Source organism: Engraulis encrasicolus, chromosome 8 (assembly GCF_034702125.1).
Source record: "Engraulis encrasicolus isolate BLACKSEA-1 chromosome 8, IST_EnEncr_1.0, whole genome shotgun sequence".
Taxonomy (NCBI): Eukaryota; Metazoa; Chordata; class Actinopteri; order Clupeiformes; family Engraulidae; genus Engraulis; species Engraulis encrasicolus.
This window is the reverse complement of record NC_085864.1, coordinates 21,177,110-21,197,439: the sequence shown is the minus strand read 5'-3', so window position 1 is coordinate 21,197,439 and position 20,330 is coordinate 21,177,110. Positions and strand designations below refer to the sequence as shown.

The following is a 20,330-nucleotide window of genomic DNA, read 5'->3' as shown; positions in this document are numbered from 1 at the left end:
TGTTCACACAGTGTGTCGGGAGCTTATACATATTGTATTCTGCCACTTACTACTTACTAATAAATAGAAATATAGGCTTATAGGTTGTTACTAACGTTATATTATTAATAAATCCCTGATTGGGCATGAACAAGACATTTGTGAATACATACTTAACAACTGTCTTATTTTGCTTAGTACATGCCTTACAAGCAGGGCTTTGAACCGTTATTTTTTTCCAAACGTTCCGTTCCGAACAGAAACGGAATTATAACGTTTCCGGTTCTGAGTTCCACCAATAAATTGACGTTCCCGAACCGGTTAGAACCAAAAAATATTGTTCCCGGAACGGTTAATTTCGTTCCTGTCAGCTGATTACTCCCCATAGGCCTAACTGACGTTAACCAAGAAAGACGGAAGTGCAAATGAGTAAGCCTACTTTCAAAACTGTTTATTCAAGCGGATGAAAAGAATAACCTTCAGAATTTTGTCATTCAGGGATGACCTAAGCGGAGAAGCAGAGAATAAAACTCAATGATGAAAATGTGCGCTCCACGCTGACTTGGGTCACGGGGAGCACTATGATGGACATTGTGAGTTTGTGCATATTTGAAGCGGCCACGGATGCCCAATAACGCAGAACATTGTCGGTGCGCTTTACACGCGCTTCCCTCCAATGTCTTACAATAATGCAATGCAAACTCTGTCCTTTTGTATGACAGTGGTTTCTCTTAATTAAGATGTGGAGTGAAGACTTTGTAATCTACAGCTCTCTCTCCATTCAGTCAGAGAATGTCTGATGTCACACAGGACGTGAACCTCAGCCGTCATGGTAACGTGTGCAGGAAAATAATGACTTTTTTTTTTAGTTTGAGGAACGGTATTAACCGGTATTAACCGGTTACCATTATTTTTAAATAAGTGTTCCCGTTCCAGAACATAAAAAATAATAACGTTTCCGGTTTCGTTTCTGTTCCCTGTAAAATACAAAAAGTTCCTGGTTTTCGTTTTCGTTCCTTGAACCGGTTCGAAGCCCTGCTTACAAGTTCCATACACAGGCATTGGTGTTGTGTGTATTGGTACTAATGGATGTGTCCCTAGAATAAAGTGTTACCGAAATATAATATAATTGTCTTACCACTGTTTATTCATGACATGTCTGAAGAGTTCAACCTGGTGCGCTACTCTGACAAGCATGGACAACTTGTCCTGAGGCCCAAGAGTTATTCCTGCCCGTAGAACAGCAACAAACTTCAAGTTGACAGGGTCACTGTTGAAGAAATATAAATTTTCATAAAACTTTCATCTGAATGAAGTTGTCATTAACGAAAAAAACCGACTCCTGTATGGTTAAAAATATAAGCACCCCATCATGCACATAATGTTTAATCATAATGCCAATATGTTTCGCTTCAGCAGACTGCAAGATTTCTAAGCATACGACACACAAAGTATGAACCTAATAAAATACATTAAAATAACATTGAACTGCAATACAGAAATCTGATTTTAAACAACATAAAAATCAAAGCACAAATTAAATGCAAATTCTGGCTAAGCCCCCCACATTTGAGCTGGCATGCCCACCCACGGGGACCCCGGTTCGCCAGAAATAGTTTTGCAGATAGCTCGCAATGTATTGAGGGTTGTTGCGCAGCCCAAAGTCAACCCAATGAGAAACAACAGTGCAAACACCGGTACTCAATTCCCCGATTATTGTCTTACAATGCCAGTGAGAATGTGCACACAAGATGTCAGCTTCATACTTCAATTAGATGTCACAGGCACGCGACAGGTGGAGAGTGAAGGCTATGTTTTGTAGAATCTGTGCAACTTGTCTCTTCGAAACAAATGCTCTGTTCACAGCACGTATTAAGGGTGGTTTCTTACCAGAGAGAGCGCTGAATGGTTTAGTAAGTAAAATTAGGATAAACATCTCCTTGACATTAGTTCTTGGAACTTGGGATGCCTGCAACGTCCACAAGTATATCCATGTGAAAACGCCAAATGCCCACAAAACTTTGTTCAATGAGAAAACAGAGGGTTCCCCGGTCGCCTGTCCACTTCCCACTGAGGTATTTAAGTCCTCTACTAAAAACAGAAAATATGTTCAAGAGTGCAAAGCGATTTTTTTCACTGATATTGTGTCATATTAAAGTGAGTAATCAAAAGGTGATTACAGGAATCCAAGGGTTCCTGTTTTTTTTTTCCCAATGGAGGATCGCGATGGAGATCAAAATCGAGATTTTATGTTTAAAAAAATCGTGATTTGAAATTTTTGCCATATCGCCCACCCCTAGCTCAGACATGTACAGTAGATGTTCAAATAACTTGGTAAGATCCAACATGTATACATGCATCACAGATAGCGTGGCGACTTCAGACAACTATGCAGTCTTGCTTTTTTAGACTAGCTGTGGTGGTTACTATAAAGAAAGGGGGATGTAGAGATAGCTCTCCAGCTATGTCTTGTTATGCCCAGTAGACAGCAATGTTGGCTTGAATAATCAATAAAACTTACAGCTCTGCATTCAAGTGCTTGCCTAAATGCAGTGTTGTGTAATCCTTGAACACTCTCTTAAATCTCTGAACAACATTCGAAAATAATGAGCTCTCCAAGTACCACATTGACAACCAACAGAATGTCTCAGCAAAGGCCTTCCTTATTCCCTAAATTGCAGTAAGTCATCCAACAATTCTATTATACTCTCATAAATGGATTTTAGACTGCCGACTATAGGAAAAAGCTAACACTTCCTCCCTCATCCACACACGGCACACACACTGGAGATCTACATCAGTAACATTTATAAATTTCCAATCAAGACAGTTTCATCCACAACCACATGACCAAAATGTGTACTACTGTATAAACATGAACGTCCCGCTAGGTGGTTACTTCGATCAATTTTGTTATTGTAAATGTAACAGTACTTGTCTGCGCTAATTCATGCTAGTTCAGTGACGAGTCATATAATTTTCAGCCAACTGATTGGCCATAACCACGATATGTCATTTAATGTATAAACGCTTAAGTTGGTTTCATGTTGTTGAATAGCAGGACTCTCAAGTTTTGAAGTTTGTTTGGATTGAGATTTTCTTTTGGGGGGGGGTATTGGGTTACATCGACCGTCTAGGTCAGTGGTTCTCAAAGTGGGCCGCGAGGGATGCCAGGGGGGCCGTGGCATGTAGGCTAGGCAGAAAACATATAGCCGGGCGAATTAAAATGAATTACTTAATCAATTGAATAAATTAAGAAGCCAAAACTTCATCTAGTTGTGAAACCGGGTGCACAGAAAAAAAATAGTGTGGCACGGCTCATGTCACGGGGGCTTTGTCTAGTTTCCTGCTCTAGGTTTCCCTTCAACCCAGCTAGGCTTAAGATCAAATGGCCTATTCAATAGGTTAGCCTATTTATTTATTTAATGTACCGGTATAATTATTTCTACTTCATTTATTATTGAACTATCATTAATGGGTTCTGCTTATAGTTTTGCCTTGTCAATCAAGTTTTTTTTTGAAATCTTGATAAAATGGGCTATAGGCTTTTTGGTCTTTATATGCATCAATTTGTCTTTCCAAGTAAAGTCCAATCACTTAAAAAATGTAGATGTTGCCAGCCCCTGATAAGGCCCTTTTTTTTCACTACCCTCTCCAGCACTGTTGACCCGGTGTTTTTACTTGCCTCCCCTCTCCTCTGCCACCCCTGTGTTCTCCTCTAGTCCAATAAGTCTATACTCTTTGGTCACCTGCACCTGTCTCCACGCTCACCATTTCTTCACTGAGATATTTAAAATGCAAATGATTAAGATAGGCTATCCTAAAACGTGACATTACAGCTCCAAACAGCTAAACCCATAGTTTTTCATTAGCACTGAATGAACGAAATCGTCCGCAGAAGAAGCCGTAGTTGGCTGGTAGATGGCACGTCCTTTCTCCATCTCGACGGCGAGTCGCGACCTGTCAATCATCTGACGTTTCATCTCATAGAAAAATTAAATTAGGCTGTATGCCCGATTTTGACGCTGAAGCAGAACCTCGCCTGTAAATACAGACTACCAGGCTACAGATAATGAATTTTATAGAATGATAAATTGGCTAAATCATGCAATTGATAGCAATCACATTTTCGTGTCCACGCAAAATGCAGAGAAAGCGTCGCAGACCTTGCCTATATAAGACCGCAGATGGACAGTGCGAGAACGCACTGGCACCTGTTAAGGCAACAATCACGTAGGCTATCATTAGAGATGTAGGTCTTCAGGAAATATCAGATTATAGGTAGGAAAGGATCTTCTGAAAAACATGCAGTGGTACAGTTGCCAGCTCGCTATTAACCATTTGGTTCTCTCTCTCAACGTCTCTGCCATCTACATGGTTGGGGGCAGAAAGATATTGCTCTAAGGAAAAAAAATAGTAGCCTAACTAAAGGACTTATATTAGGCTACTACCTAAATTGAGTTATCACCTGCTCCTGGCTCCCGCGTCTCCTCGCCTAACTGCTATAATTCGGAAACTCCAGCTCACTTTGAACACGCAAAGGTGTGCACGCTTTTAGGTGGAACTCTAGATAGATTGATCTCTAGGCTAAATCTGCTGGACAACAGAACATGTGTGGCGTGTGAGAGTGTGAACTCGTTGAGATGCGTGTGTCACACTCTCAAAGCGTGTGACTTGAGAGCTTTGTGAATAGTGTGCAAACATTTAACTTTATTTGTTGTTGATCAGTTGTCTAACCCTTTTGTCCTGCACCTGCAATTTGGATGTGCACACCACTACCTTTCTACTTGACGAACCCACATTGCACATAAGCCCTATTAGAACGGGATTAGTTTCATGTATGGACATGAGGTAATGTGGCTTTTATCTTAGATTGTTGTTTTGCACAAAATGTTGCAATGCACACAACATTATGGGTGACGTATCATAGCTCAAAAATGAGAATTTCTTGGTGCGCGTGTAACTGTTGCATCTTTGACCGAGACAGCAAGTCTTTGTGATGTATCAAGAGCCATGGTATCCAAGGTAATGTCTGCATACCACCAAGAAGGATGAACCACATCCAACAGGATTAACTGTGGATGCAAGAGGTAGCTGTCTGAATCATCTGAAAGGGATGTTTGGGTGCTAACCCATACTGTATAAAAAAACATAAAACCACAGCTGTCCTAATCACGGTAGAATTAAATGTGCACTTCAACTCTTCTGTTTCCACCAGAATGGTCCATCGAGAGCTCCATAGGGTCAATTCACACTGCCAGTCACCCAAAATCCCTATCAGACCGCTTCCTCACCAGCATTGACATGAATGACTTGCTAAGTTGCTTTTCATACACCCCTGTACATTCAATTGTGGAGTCCAGAATCAAAATGTGTCGACATCACATACAATTTAAAACAAAAGTTCACCACACTAACTATACATTTTACACTTAAAGCTTATTCAAAGGAAATGACTGTGCTGCTGTTTTTGAAGCTTATTCAAAGGAAATGACTGTGCTGCTGTTTTTCTACAACCACATATTCTTTGCTGCAACTACGAGATAGTCGGGGTGGATGTTCAAAATGTTGTCTATTACTGCTAATTTGGAGTTCCTCCAAAACTGGTCACTCTCATAGGAATGTTCTATTGTCACTTTGAATGCAGCGTCATTGTTAGTGGTGAGCGATCTCCATGGTTCACTGTGGAGTCAGGTGTGCGGCAAGGGTGCACTATTTCCCCCATTCTCTTCCTGATAATAGACTGGCTCATGCGGATTACAACGGACAGACCCAGGGGTATTCAGTGGACTTTGTTCTCCAAACTTGGAGATCTAGACTTCGCAGACGATCTTACTGTCCTCACATCAAAGCACATCAATCTGCAGGAGAAAACTGACAGACTGAACAAATTCGCCCAACAGGTAGGGCTGAACATCAATGTGTCCGAAACTCAAGTGATGTGTATTAATGCCACCTCTGATGTACCAATCACAGTGAATGCTCTCGACTATGTTGAGGACTTTACCTATCTGGAAAGTCTTGTCAGTGGGGTCATCCCTATGTTCCCCGGGTCCTATGTTCCCCTCTACCGGGGAACATAGGAACTTTTTTTCAAAAAAAGAGTTCTATGTTCCCCACTGCTTCAAAGTAGACTGCTGCCACATGGCAAAGTGCAGGTTGCTGTTGCAACTGTGACAGGTTAGGTTTAGGGATAGTTTTGGTCAGGGCACAAATTGAAAACTTGCATTACGACAGGTTAGGTTTAGGGATGGTTTTGGGAAGGGCACAATTTGAAAACTTGGAAACATACAATGTGGGGAACATAGAACCCTTTTTAGAAAAAGGGTTCTATGTTCCCCATTCCCATACAAAGACAGGGGAACACAGGACCAGGGGAACACAGGACCAGGGGAACACAGGACCAGGGGAACACAGGTAGGCTCCCTTGTCAGTAAGGACAACTCTGCACAAAAGGACATTGGAGCAAGACTTGGAGAGGCACAGGGTGCTTTTGCTAGGCTACACACCATCTTGAAGTCCAAGCAATACAGTCTACGAACAAAGGTGCGACTGTACAACAGTAATGTAAAACCTGTACTGTTGTACGGTCCGGGGTGCTGGTGAGTAACATCTAACGATGTGAAAAAAGTCGAAGCCTTCCACAATGGATGCCTCAGGAAAATCTGTAGAATCTTCTGGCCCAAGAAGATATCCAATGCACATCTATACAAGAAGACCAAGTGTAACAGCGTGGTGCTTGAGATCAAACGTCGCCGATTCAAATGGCTTGGGCATGTTCTCAGGATGGACCAAGACCGCATACCCAAAACTGCGCTACCATGGACTCCACCTGGGAAAAGGAAGCAAGGCCGTCCTAAGAACACCTGGCGGCGTACGGTGACAGCTGAGCTGAAGGAGATGCATCTAACCTGGGGTGAGGCACAGCATGCTGCTCAAGACAGGTCCAGGTGGAGGCAGATCGTTGAAGCCTTATGTCCCCATCAGGGACGAAGAGGATTAAGTACTGCTATTTTGAGGACGCAATGCGCTATTGCGGTAGAACTGTATGACCCAAAATCTATACCTTGGTGGAAAAACAAGGCCTATGCAGTTGTCTTCGTCCCCCATCATTCCTACCACTACCGTCCACCTTCTTATAAACTTATAGGTTAAATACAAAATATAAAAGAAATATATGTAATATCTATACATAGATGAATGACGTGCATAGGCTTAAAACAAAACGACTATTGTGAAAACGAAGCAAAAAAATGTGGGGCAAAAACACAGCTGATGGGAAATCCCGCCTCCCACTTCCCAATAATAATCCATGGCGTGTGTGTCGTGTGTGTTTTTCTGCACATGAAAACAGTTGTCACTGTCATTTGCACTTGATGTTAATGTACAATACATAAAATGTAATTAGGGAATGCAGACGTGCATGCATGGAGCAAATTTGGCACCACCACCAGAGACAATCTGCTGAACTTCCATGATGAGATCGCGTTTGAGTCAAAGAGTTCAACAATGGAAAAAAACTAATGAGAGCCTGGTAATTCTCAAGCAATGTGCACTCATTCGTACACAATTTTATGTGTAAGTATAGTCACACAGCAAGCATATTCCTACCTGAACACCACATTTTACCACATCGCTCACTTGCCAATAATGAAACATAGACATAGGTGAATCTCACCTTTGTGATTGTGTGCACTTGTTTTCATCTCTGTTATTTGAAGGGGAAGAGGCTGTAAAGTAATCATAAACACAGTCACTTATTTTTCTTTAGTAAGACTTTTAAAATGTACTTCTTGTTCATGTATGATTTAAAAAAGTACTTAAGCCTAGAATTACCTTCTTCATTTCCCAAAGGACCACCTACAGCATCCTGGGGTGCAGAATAGAAGCAATTATGTCAACTGTGTGTCCCAACAAGTATACTTATGGACGAAGGAGGGCAAAAATACAGGACACATGTTCAAATTTGTTGTCTCATATTCAAGAGTGTTTGCTACAGTGCATAGGTTAACACTTTGGAAACAAATTAAATGTCTGACAGTTTAAATGTAGGTAACTCTTTGTTGTTTTTTAAACAAAAACAAAGGAAATAACATTTTGCCTATGGGATTGTAATATTTCTTACTTTGTACATATCAAAACAAATCTGCCCTGTGTCTGAGGGAAATTCTGCTGAAATCTTACCATAAACATGTCATCGTCAGAATGATCTTCATTACCTGCATTTGTTGATGAAGTAATATTGAGTCAGAAACAAGATTACGTACTGTACACAGGGTAACAGATTCTCAAAACAAATACAACTTTAGAAAAAATAGAGACCTCTTCAAAATGATCTGTTTTCCTGGTTTTACAACTCATAGATACGCATTTTGAGTAAAATTACATTTTTTATTTCATCCTCGGAATTTCAAAACAGGAATCTTGTCATTTAAAACATTTATTTGCAAAAAATAACAAATGGTCTAATAACACAAAAGATGCAATGTTTTCAGACCTTAAACAATGCAAAGAAAAACCATTTTCACTTAAAAACATAGTAGTGATGTTTTAACTAAAGATGCAAAAATCCGCTTTTTATGGCCCGATCACCAATCATCAAAATCATGATCTGCCAATCACTGATCGCAAGCCATCACAGAAAGAATTGGAATCTTTCCTATTTTTTTTTAAAGGACTAAAACAAAAATAATCTAACTATCTTTATTGACATTTTCTAAATTGAAGTAGACCAATCTTAATTTGCATATGTGTAATATAGGCCTATGTAGAAGGGTTGTTCAAAATTCAAACTTCTGAATATTATTCAATTCAGGAAATGTTGATTGAGTTGAATTTGAATTGACCCCTACTATACTATACTATACTATACTATACTATACTATACTATACTATACACGCCTGACCAGCGGGTGCCTCTCTTTTATCAATAGTTCTGTACCTCAAAGTGTGTGTGTGTGTGTGTGTGTGTGTGTGTGTGTGTGTGTGTGTGTGTGTGTGTGTGTGTGTGTGTGTGTGTGTGTGTGTGTGTGTGTGCTCGTGCGCGTGTGCGTGTGCGTGTGTGTAAGAGAGAGAAAAGTCTTTGATGCACACGTGTGATTGATTGATTGATAGATGTGCATGTGAAGATTCATTGCAATCAATGTTGAATATGTCGACATTGGTCCACTCCAAGCACATTACGTTCAAGTCATGAGGCCTACTGACTGTGTTGTAGAGAGCATGGTTTTTGAATTGTGTATCTGTGATACAGAAAATGCAGTGATAGGCCTACACAGAATCAGTCTATGTGTTTCAGATATTAAATATAATCTAAGTCCGCCACTGCACGCACGCACGCGCACACGCACACACAATTCAGAGAAATTCATCCTAACTACATATCCGTGAGATTGTGAGACTTAAACATGTGCCTTCTGCCAAAATAATCAAGTTTACATCACAGGCACAACATACCAAACAGGCTTGTACAAAATTCTGAATTGAATTGAGAGAATTAATTACCCTAAAATTCTAATTCAATTCTTGAATTTCATATGAAATGAATTGAAATTCCAAACAGGTAATGGAATTGCAATTTGAATTTGAATAGCAGGAAATAGAATTTAAATTCGAAAGAAATTCAAAGGAAATGCCATAATACGAACACTAGGTGGTGGTGTATAGGGCTGAGTAGGCTACCGATCAGAAATTTTCGTTTCGATGCCGGTTCCTGACGGTTCCATTTTCGGTTCCTATTTTATAAACACTCGGGATGACGAACATTTAAAAAATCATAACCGACCACCGAGCCTCCCTCATTATCCGGTTGAAGTCTCCATGAAGTTCAAAAGTTGTTTAAAATCCAGAACTATGATCTGCAATTTAAACCCAACCCTATCCATTTCATGCTGCACGTCTTTGTCTCCGGTGAAAGATGTTCTCCCAGCGATGGGAAGCTACATGAGAAATCAGAATAGTGTGCAGTCTGAATCTCTGCCTCACAGAACTGGTAACTAGAACAAGAGTCAGTAATAGATGTGAGGTGAAATGTGCTTTGTTTCATTCTCCTCAAATATCTGTTCTATCCCATTCGCTCCCCTTCACGGCACGGGACGGCAAGAAAACAAGTCAGCTGCATTACAATAACAATTCGCTCTGCTACAATATAATTGTAAAACAGCTGTAACTTTTCACATGGCTTTGTCCATTTACACGTATGACAACAGTCGTATATGCATAATTATTGCTAGCAAGACAAAATCCCCACAAAAAAATCAGTCGTTCGCTAGGTCAAAAGCATCTGTCCATAATCCCCAAGGCTGTCAGACTCTGACGAGCCCGCCACACCCCCCACGAGCGCAAAGCCGTATAGGGCTCTGCAACAGCTAGAGGGTCTTGCTTATCAAACTACCTGCCAGTACAATTTATGCCAGATACCACCAATTCAAGTTCCTTAAAAATCAAAGCTCTCATTCTCGAGCTCCGGACCTAGGCGTGGGTGTGCCTTCTCTTTGCATCGCAGCGTCAGTTCATACAAACAATGTTCATGGTAAACACACACAGTAGTGAATCGTACGAATTTACCTCATCACAAACTGAACCAGCATGCACTTTTGCATCGGCCCCTGACAACTTGAGCGAGAAAACAACAAGGATAAAATCATATATCTTTTTTTTACGCTGAAGCATACACGCTCCTTTTAAAACATGCGCTGCGAGGGAATTTTGGCCTCGCGCTCGGACGATCAGTGTAAAACGGAAAAGCATGGTGACCTGTCATTGCCGTCCCGTTGATTGACTGTCAGGATTTGGCTTGTTGAAAAAAAAAATCTGATTTTGACCTTAAAATCAGGGGATTTTGCCGTTTTTTGTAGCTCCAAGTTGACAGGTATGCTGAATGCAAAAGGTTTTTTTAAACAATGGAAGCGTCTTACGCTTAGCACTGGGCGCACACTATTACGATTATATATAGTATAAAAATCGCTCACAAGGTGATACAAGCATGAAAATTGGCACAGGTGTTCATTAGGACATGCTTATCAATATCAGGGGTGGAGGCACTCAAAATTCCATGTTGCATAGCAACGGTTGCTAGGTAAAGCATTTCCCTTAGCAACCAGCATCAATTATGCAGTTTCTAATTGATTTTGTGGTATTAAGGCATATGTACCCTGAGCCATTGTCTTACAATCACTGTAGCAATGCTGAGAAAGGCTCCATATTACAAATATGCACCCTTTTCCTTACAGTAGCAACCAGCATCAATGAAAACAGGTTCCGAGCAATTATGAGGCATTGTGATGTTTGAATATTGACCGTGTCCTAAAATCACTACATGAATCCTTCAAGAGGTTATACATTAGCAACGTGTGACAATGGCCCCTTTGATGTGAATTTGTTTCCATTTAAGTCAATTGTGAAAAATACAATTTACACTTCAATTTACTTTTTGAAGACATAATGTCTCAATATGGTTTACATGTCTCAGTACACATCAGGCCTGTCTTTATCTTTATACATGAGCCTAGTAAAGCCATCTGACAATTCAGAGGTAAAAAACTGAACATTTTGGTAAGACAAAAAGCATACATGAATACAGTTAGGACAGTGCTGTGTTGTAAATTGTAACCTAGCAAAGTTATTCTTGACATGTCCTGGTAGCCTTTTATTAATCACTATATACAGTGAGTTGGGTGCTACAATATTAAGATACAAACTGGTTTACAAAAAGTTGGGACACTTGGTATTTTGTAAATTAAAACAAAATATTCTTCAATTCATACAAACATTCGATCCATACATAAGATGGAGAGCTGTGCAAAGAGAGGAAAGCTGAAAGGAAAGCAATCCAAGTTGGTTCCTCTACATCAGGACAGTTTTGACCATGGGGTGGCCAGGTTGGGGCCCATTGAAATTCTGCTACTTGGAAATATAACAAGTTCATATTCTGGTTCTGGGCATCCTGTGTGGTGTCGCATTGAGAGCAATGGTATTAGAATAGAATAGAATAGAATAGAATAGAATAGAATAGAATAGAATAGAATAGAATAGAAAGCCTTTATTGTCATTATACAAAGTATACTGAGATTTGAGCTTCCCTACAAGGTGCATGGTCCTTTATACTGTAGATGAATACATTCCAGTAAGTGTAAGTTCAGTTTAGTGACAGCTTTGGGGAAGAATATTCATTTCAAACTAGGCTAGTCTATGTGGTGCTGAGCGGTCAGTGTGGTGTACCATTGATATTACTGTAATTATAGCATAAGCATATAGCATAAGCATATCTCATCATGCATGCAAACTTACAATACATTCAGACTATTAGCTGTGGAACTCAGACTGTGAACACTATGGAAACCAATTTCAGTCTTTTGCCATAGCTGATGTTTGTGAATCTGGCAAAATGGTGAGGGTTTTGGGAAGAATGTGTGTGGTCTTTAAACACCTTCATCTATGACTGGGTTACTCTTGAACAATGCTCAAGGAACATTTCACTCCTCATCAGGATTGTACAGGTAGCTGTTAATACCTGCTGGGCATTGCTGCCTGTCGCAACTCCTCCGGTGCCCATGGGTCAGCTAGAGAAAATAAGACTTGTGACACAAACATCTTTATTCCCTATGTTTGTCTAGTAATTGATACAATACACATTCATAATGCACAAGTATCATCTTCAGTTCTTTAGGTAGGGTGTAGTGAGGATTCATATATTTCTCTACAGTTGTTAATGTCACACCTCCCTAAGAGATGGTCAAGGTGAATTCTGTGATTCGATCTCAAGAAGGCTTCTCTACAAAGTTGCGATCCAATGACTCCCACTCGCCAAGGCTATCCTGCCACAGCATATCAAGAGGGCAGTTGGCTATTGCAACGCAGGCATGTAGTGCAGTTGTCCTCTCTAACTGAGTGGGGATGGACTGGCTCAGCACAGTGGAGGATTCTTTGGTCAAATTTGCCTGAAGCCAGTGCAAATTGTCCAGAGTTGCTGAAGGGTTCTTGATAGAGCAGATGTCAAGACTATGTGTTTATGCCCATCTCAAATACACTGACTACACAAAGCTGACTGTAAGAAAACAATGCCTTTGGCAGTGAAATTCTGCCAATTGAAAATGTTTTGTCTAGCTATAGTCGATAGTAATCGATAGTAGAAATATTATAGCCTAGTGTTATATAGAAATGAAAGGTTTGGTACTTTTAACTTTGTAAATACAACATACACTCAGTAGAGGGGTGTAATATTATTAACCTGGCCAGTGTAGAGAGAAACACATGTCTTTGCATTCCAAATACTATCTGTTGTTTTGAATGTAACTTATCTTTAACTTGACATATAATTAGGCCCTTTAGGTTGAAAGAATTTTACAGTCATCCTAAATATATTAGTCCATTTAGTTTTGGATATAATAATGAATAATACTGGGGTAAGCATGAGGATCACTGTCAGATGACACTTCTCAACACAGCACGTATGTATCATGTACTATACTGTATGCATTCTTTCTTCCTGATTTTTTTTTGCCTGGTCAGTTGGCAGTATTTGGTACATGTATATAAAGATAGGCCTAGAGACATTTGTAAAGCCAGTTTCACTTGACATGATTTTAAAAAGACATTATCATTTAACATGGAATTATTCACATAATAACAATGATTTTGGGTGGATAAAATTATATCATAAGGGGTCATTATGGTACATATTTGCCATATAACTTCTTGAAGAATTGCTACAGTGATTTTAGGACAATGTCTCAGGGCACAGATGCCTTCATACCACAAAATCAATCAGAAATGGCATAATTGATACTGGTTGCTAGGGAAAGTGCTTTACCTAGCAACCGTTGCTAGGCAACATGGAATTCTGAGTGCCTCCACCCCTGACATTGATAAGCATGTCCTAATGAACACTTGTGCCAAGTTTCATGCTTGTATCCCCTTGTGAGCGATTCTTACAGTATTTAACACCCATTGCTTACGTTAATATTTCTTCCAAAAATTTCCGAATGTACACAAAAATGTTCTTTGCACTTTCCGTAATTATATCAAACAAAAGTATCCACATAGAGTGTCTTCAGTTTCGATAACCCACGTTACAAATCTGTGAGCCGTGGCGAATATCCTCCCAAAACAGCTCCAAACAAAGTAGGCTATCCTCGCGGCCAAAAGTGACTGAGCTCACCTGATGCTGCTGGTGTGAGTTCCTTTTTTTATTGAGATGAAGTCGAAACTTTGTTATGATTCACGGTGTAATCCAAAAAGTCAGAGAATGCGCGCACATCAGTAGCACAGGTGCTGGACCAAACATGAGTCCGAAACGTGCCATTCAATTTTTGGGAGCATCAAATAGTGTTGTGGACCTTAACTTTTCCTCACACGCCAATGTAACCATCTGCATCATAACCATGCAATATGCTTCGTTTGCACACCTTGTCTTGCTGTTTCTTGGCTCGCAGTGGCTGTGTCGAAGACGAAGTTTTAATTCTTTGCTATCTACAAACGCTGGAAATATGCTACTCTTCTCTTCTCAGTAAGCCTACACAAATTAAAGATGGGCTGATGGTAGTTTCTCTCGTAACAGCAGCGTTATTATCCACAGATGATTTAACCACCTGTTTAAAAGGGGGTTGTAGCCTGCCAGCAGTCTCTGCAAGCCGAATGTGATCACAATTAATGATGCCAGATTTTTTTAACGATAAATAAGCGACTGCTTCTGACTGCGTTAATGACGTTCCGGGGTTTAAAATGCGTCATGATAACTGACATCTGGGAACCGATATGTAGAACCGACAGACAAGGCACGTTTCGGTGCCAAGTAGAACCTTAGCCTTCCTTTCGGTTCCATCAAAGCACCGAATTAGGGTACACAGTCCTAGTGGTGTATATTAAATTCAAAGAAACTCAAAAGTAATGTTAAATTAGTAACACTAGATGGTGCTGCATATTTATTTATCAGTATGTGTCTATTCCCGGCACTGCAAGGTGAGTGTGTGTGTGTGTGTGTACTAGTAATTAATTCTTCACACACACACACACACACACGCACACACGCGCACACACGCACGCACACACCCTGTTAGATCACCTGTTGGGCTGCTTCCTAAACGTGCCTTTAGGTATGACTTCAGTGAGCCATTATGCGACTTTCAGGTTTTTTTAGCTTCCATTTTGAGCTAGTACAATTCCATCCTCCATTTGCTGTAGATCCTAGGTATTTATTTTTACTAAACAAAAATGCATGTAAATATTACCAAAGTGAAAGTCAACTGAAAGCCCTGCGTAAAACTAAGTGTTAGTACTTAGTAGGGAAGGGAAGATTCACCGATATGTACCGGAAAATCGATACGACCTGTACGATGCGGTTGCATCGATTTGCAAACGTGTGCATCGATAAGAAGCAGAAATAAAATAGAGATCCATCGTTTCTTAAATGTCCATATCGGTACAAACCGGATAATAGGCCTATCTCTTAAAACTTTTCAGAAGCTCTCTATTTCAGGACTTGTTCTCGTGTGCAACGCACATCACCTTGCTCATTGCTCACATTGCTTAGGAGCCCGTTATAGTTCACTCTCGTGCTGGACACACGGTCTGATTTGCAGCTCATGCAGATTGTCCATGCAGGTTAAAAAGACCAGTTGGAAAGTAGGCTAGCCTACTATTCCAACACTTCAGTCCAGTATGCACGTTATTACCTCCTTCTGATATTAGTAACCCCTTTCCCAACTACTAAATTGTTCTAATTTGGATCAATTGTAAATAAGTTGTTCAGAGCTTAGTGCCTACCTGTAAATGTAGTTATTACATGTCCAATGAGGTCAATATTCCATCGTGAGCAGAAGCTCAGTGGTTTTTCCATTTTTGTTTAAGAGATGTAGTTGGCATGGTATTCAGATATTGGCTACATTTTTAAAGAATTTATTTTCTCCGCTCAAAGCAATGTGTCTGAGCCAAAATGAGTTCTCACTGCTTTCTGTTGGCTTTCCAGTAGGCTATTTCAAAATTAATATGCACAGCCAGGACCGCTGCTAAGATTTTGGGGGCCTAGGCATAACTGGTTAGGAGGCCCCCCTCATAAGGAGACCTAAATACTACTACTATTACTACTACTACTATACTAGGCCTACTGCTGCTGCTGCTACTAATAATAATAATGCTTATTCCTGTATTCACAATTCCAGTATCCCCGAAAAATAATGGCCCTTTTGATAACCAACAAATATATGTTTTGAAATGTAATTTAATCTTTTTTTCATGATGTAGTCAGTCTCAATTTAGGAGGCCACAATTCTGGGGTCAAAGTGGTTGAGGCCCTAAAATCGCTCTGTTTACTCTGCTTATGCCTAATGGCAGCCTTGTGCACAGCCTTTAATATCAATTTAATATTTTAATCTGCTCTGTATCGTATTGCATCGTACCGAATCGCACTGCATCGCATGGCGTTATAATTGCATTGTGCCATACCGAACTGCATCGCAGTAGGTAGGAGGATCGTATCATACCGTTGGCATGCGTATCGAGATGCACATCGTATCGCTTTGATGATGAAGATTCCCATCCCTAGTACTTAGTAATTATTATAGGCCTACATGCAATTACTGAAAATCACAATAGGGGTCTGTGTGGTTTACAAAACATCTTATCATTGTCGTATCACTTTCAATGCTGAATACATTTGAAGTAAAATCTTAATAGCAATAGATTTGTTGTTAATGCTATTGTATTTTGTTACACTGTTGTTGTATTTTATTATTTTGAAACACAAAGTTATATTGTCATACAATTGGTTGTGTATTTTGTAGGGCTGGGCAACGTTAACGTGTTAACGGTGCGTTAACTATTGAGGACCATATCGCCCGACAATTTTGTTAACGTTTAACGCAGCAGGGTTTTTTTTGGATTTTTTTTTAGCCTTTTGTAACCGTCGTTCAATACTTTTATTTTGAAAGCGTCAGCGCGCTTCTGCTTCTGCTGCCAGTGACTGCTGTCAGAGAAAAAGACATCAGGGTCTAGAAAAGTAGGCAAAACAAAATAGGCATAGCCTAGAAGGACATCAACTTATGAATGGACATTTTCTGTATAAAGTTCTACAGTCTTCATTGCGCAGCTCTCGAGCAGGATGTGGCTCGCCTTTGAAGCTGGCAAGGTTGTAAAAATATTGTAGGCATAGCGTGACACCTTGTTATGCTGTGTATCAGCTGTCAATAACGCCACGCGAACAAACAGTGTAGGCTACATAGCTGTCTGATAAAGCCCCAATCAAAAAGCCGACCGCGAGATATTAAATTCCTCAGGGAAGGTTTTGGTTTCTACATCTGCACTGCGCATGCATAGAAGGCGCTGGCTCACTGCGGAGGCTGTCTACATCATCGCGCAGCACCTTGGTTTCGGAGCACAAACCAGGCTTCAGGGTGTAGTTGAAAAATTAGCGGTAAAAGAATTCAATTTTTGCTGACGCTTCCTTGCTTCTAGCATCTGCGCATCACAAAGTTATATTCACCATTCATATCTGCGTCAACAGATTTCGCGGAGCCCCTAAGTTTAGTGTAGCCTACGGTAACTCCACTCTCTTTGACACAGAGAGAAGGAGGGGGCATTCCCACAGACACATGTCTGCCTGTTGCCTGTTCATTTCAAGTGAGAGGTGTTTTGTTTCTTGAAGGCCCATTATCCTAATTTGAGTTTCTAATATTTCAGTTCAGTTCAATCTTAAATAGCCTTGTTTGTTATTAAATGCAATAATTTGTTTCATTAGGCCTAGGCTACATTGGATAGACATAGGCCTATGGCTACTCTATAATTTAGTCTGGTAGTCTGTATGTTGGCAAATAGGCTACATTTCCATTTTGAAAGATATAGGCCTAATATTACATACATAGGATAGGTAACAGTACTATGCAAAATATGATTAGCCTATGATTGGTCTACTTCATCTTAAGAAATGTCAATGTCTGTTAATAAAGGGGCTAAAATTCCAATTCCTTCTGTGGTCGGCTGTGATAGGCTACAGTGAAGGCCTAATCAGTGATTTGGCAATGTGTAATTTTCAAATAAAATGGTGCATGGTGAAGTGACTTTTAAATTCATTTTTTTTGTTTCGCGCGCTATGCGAGTAATCACCATTAATCACAGAAAGTCATTGAGTTAATGCGATTAAATATTTTCATGTTTGCCCACCCCTAATATTTTGTGTCTTTTTGATACACTATTGTATTCTGTATATGAACTTTAATACATGTTGGTATGTTGTGCCCGTCCCTGTGACGTGCTTTCTGGAAAAAATGAATCATGATAACATCATAAAATATCACAATCTCACCGACCTGTGATTAGGATACATTTCTTTGAATTCTTGAGTTTCAATTTCATTTCCTGTCATTCAAATTCATTTCAATTCCACTTCCTGAATTGCATTAAGTTTCAATTCCATTTTGAATTCCAATTCAATTCAATATTCTGTATGGGTGGAGTCAATTCAATTCAAATTCAATTCCACTTCCTGAATTTAAATTCAGAAATTCAGAATTTTGCACAAGCCTGCTACCAACATGTATTACATGTCATATACCCAATACCAGTATTGGCCCCATCAGGATAATACATGTATTCTATCAAGTTACTGTCTAAAATTAATACCTTACACCAATGCATTACTGAGCAATGACATAAACAACAAGGTACCCTCACTCCTTCACCACTATAAGGTTGTTAAATTAAGAGAAGGTAGACAGTAGGCCAGTAGCAACTCTCAGAATTCTGTGGAATAGACACGGATCTTTGGGACATGAAATCGAACTATCTGTGGCAAACAATCATTCAAGCACACGGTGCCAACTCAGTGCATTTAGCGAGGGTCAAGACAATCTAATGCAGCATAAACCAACTGTCAGAATGGGGAATAAAGGTGACTTAAGTGTCTTTGAGCATTGCATGGTTGTTGTAGACAGATGGGTTTGGTTCGAGTATTTCAGAAACTGCTAATCTACTGGGATATTCACACACAACCATCTCTACGGTTTACAAGAATGGTCCAAAAAGAGAAAATATCCACTTAGTAGCAGTTCTGTGGGCGAAAATGCCTTGTTGAGGCCAGAGGTCAGAGGAGACTGGCCAGATAGGTTTGAGCTGAAACAAAGGCAACAGTAGCTCAAATAACTACTCATTACAACCAGGGTACGATTTGTCGGAAAACCAGAAAGGGAGATATATTTCAGATTTTAAGCAATATCACAGTAATTAAATTGAGCTGTGATTAAAATCATGTGGAAAAAGTGGCGATATCAAAACCAGAAGAGGGGTCCTGCCCCCCCCCCCCATCCCCCCCTACAAATCACATCCTGATAACAACCAAGTGATGCATAAGAGCATTTCTGAACGCACAGCACCTTGAACATGGCCGTAGGGACATTTGAGGCTAGCGAGGTCCGGACATCGCATATCGTGAGAGGTTTTATTATTATTATTATTTTAACGGCAAATATGACCAACTGAAACACACAAAAACATCTATAAACCTTTGTGAAGCGTCCTTTGCAAACTGTGGTTAACCTCCATGTGCTATGTGTTCTAGTTTTGCCTTTGTGTTCTGTTTTTGCGAGTAAACAAGATTAATTAATATCGCAAGTGGTGCGACTCGTGGGAGAGAACGCAACTCAGCCGACATCGCAAGTGTTTGGTTGCGTTCGTGACAGCGCATTGCGCAACGCAAAATTACCATGCTTTCTGGTTGGAAAAATGCATTGAAATGGCAAAGTGTGCGTGTGCAGCCTGCGCAGTAATGTGCCGTCACGAACGCGCCCATTAAGCACGCGCTTGGTGAGATCTCCGCTATCAGAAAGCCCGCGCTTGGTGAGATCTCCGCTAACAGAAAGCCAACCGTTGTATACCTAAAGCTCATGCGTAACAAGTAGGCTATGGTGTCTTAAAAAGCCATTTGAGTCATTATTTTAAGAAGGCCGGCTGCTGCATCAGCTGCTGCATAAAGGTAAAAGCATAGGATATCCGTGAAAGGTAATTGATTGTAAATTGGAAAGCCTGTGATAAACACTGATAGAGGAGGTCACCGGAACATCTTCAGGTGTGGATATTTTCCTGTTAATTTGGACAAGTGCCAAGACTATCGACGTTGCCACGTCTTCGTCAGATATCCACACCTGAAGAGGCTCCCGTGACTACTGTGTCTCAGTGTCTGCATAGCCGTGACGCATCAGATGGCTCAGGAGCGCGGAGGATAGGCTACTTTTCTTTCTCGTTGATAGACTTTTGTCTTCTGCGCTTGTGAAGAACTATAACAACTAAATAAAAACAAAACGTTTGATGCAACTCTAGGAAGAAAAAAGTTTACTCCAAAATAGGTGGTTTGCACTACAGAGATA

The 20,330-nt window shown here is 40.3% G+C and overlaps 1 protein-coding gene across 1 annotated transcript in view; it reads right to left on the bottom strand.

Annotated features, from left to right (window-relative positions):
- The window catches only part of LOC134454840 (uncharacterized), a 103,581-nt gene that overhangs the window by 27,563 nt on the left and 55,688 nt on the right, over positions 1–20,330 (bottom strand). Inside the window, exons 14-17 of the mRNA XM_063205999.1 lie at positions 8,164–8,198; positions 7,816–7,849; positions 7,658–7,709; positions 1,118–1,249 (exon numbers count right to left, since the gene is read on the bottom strand). Coding sequence (XP_063062069.1) covers positions 1,118–1,249; positions 7,658–7,709; positions 7,816–7,849; positions 8,164–8,198 — 253 coding nt within the window. The remainder of the gene's footprint in view (positions 1–1,117; positions 1,250–7,657; positions 7,710–7,815; positions 7,850–8,163; positions 8,199–20,330) is intronic.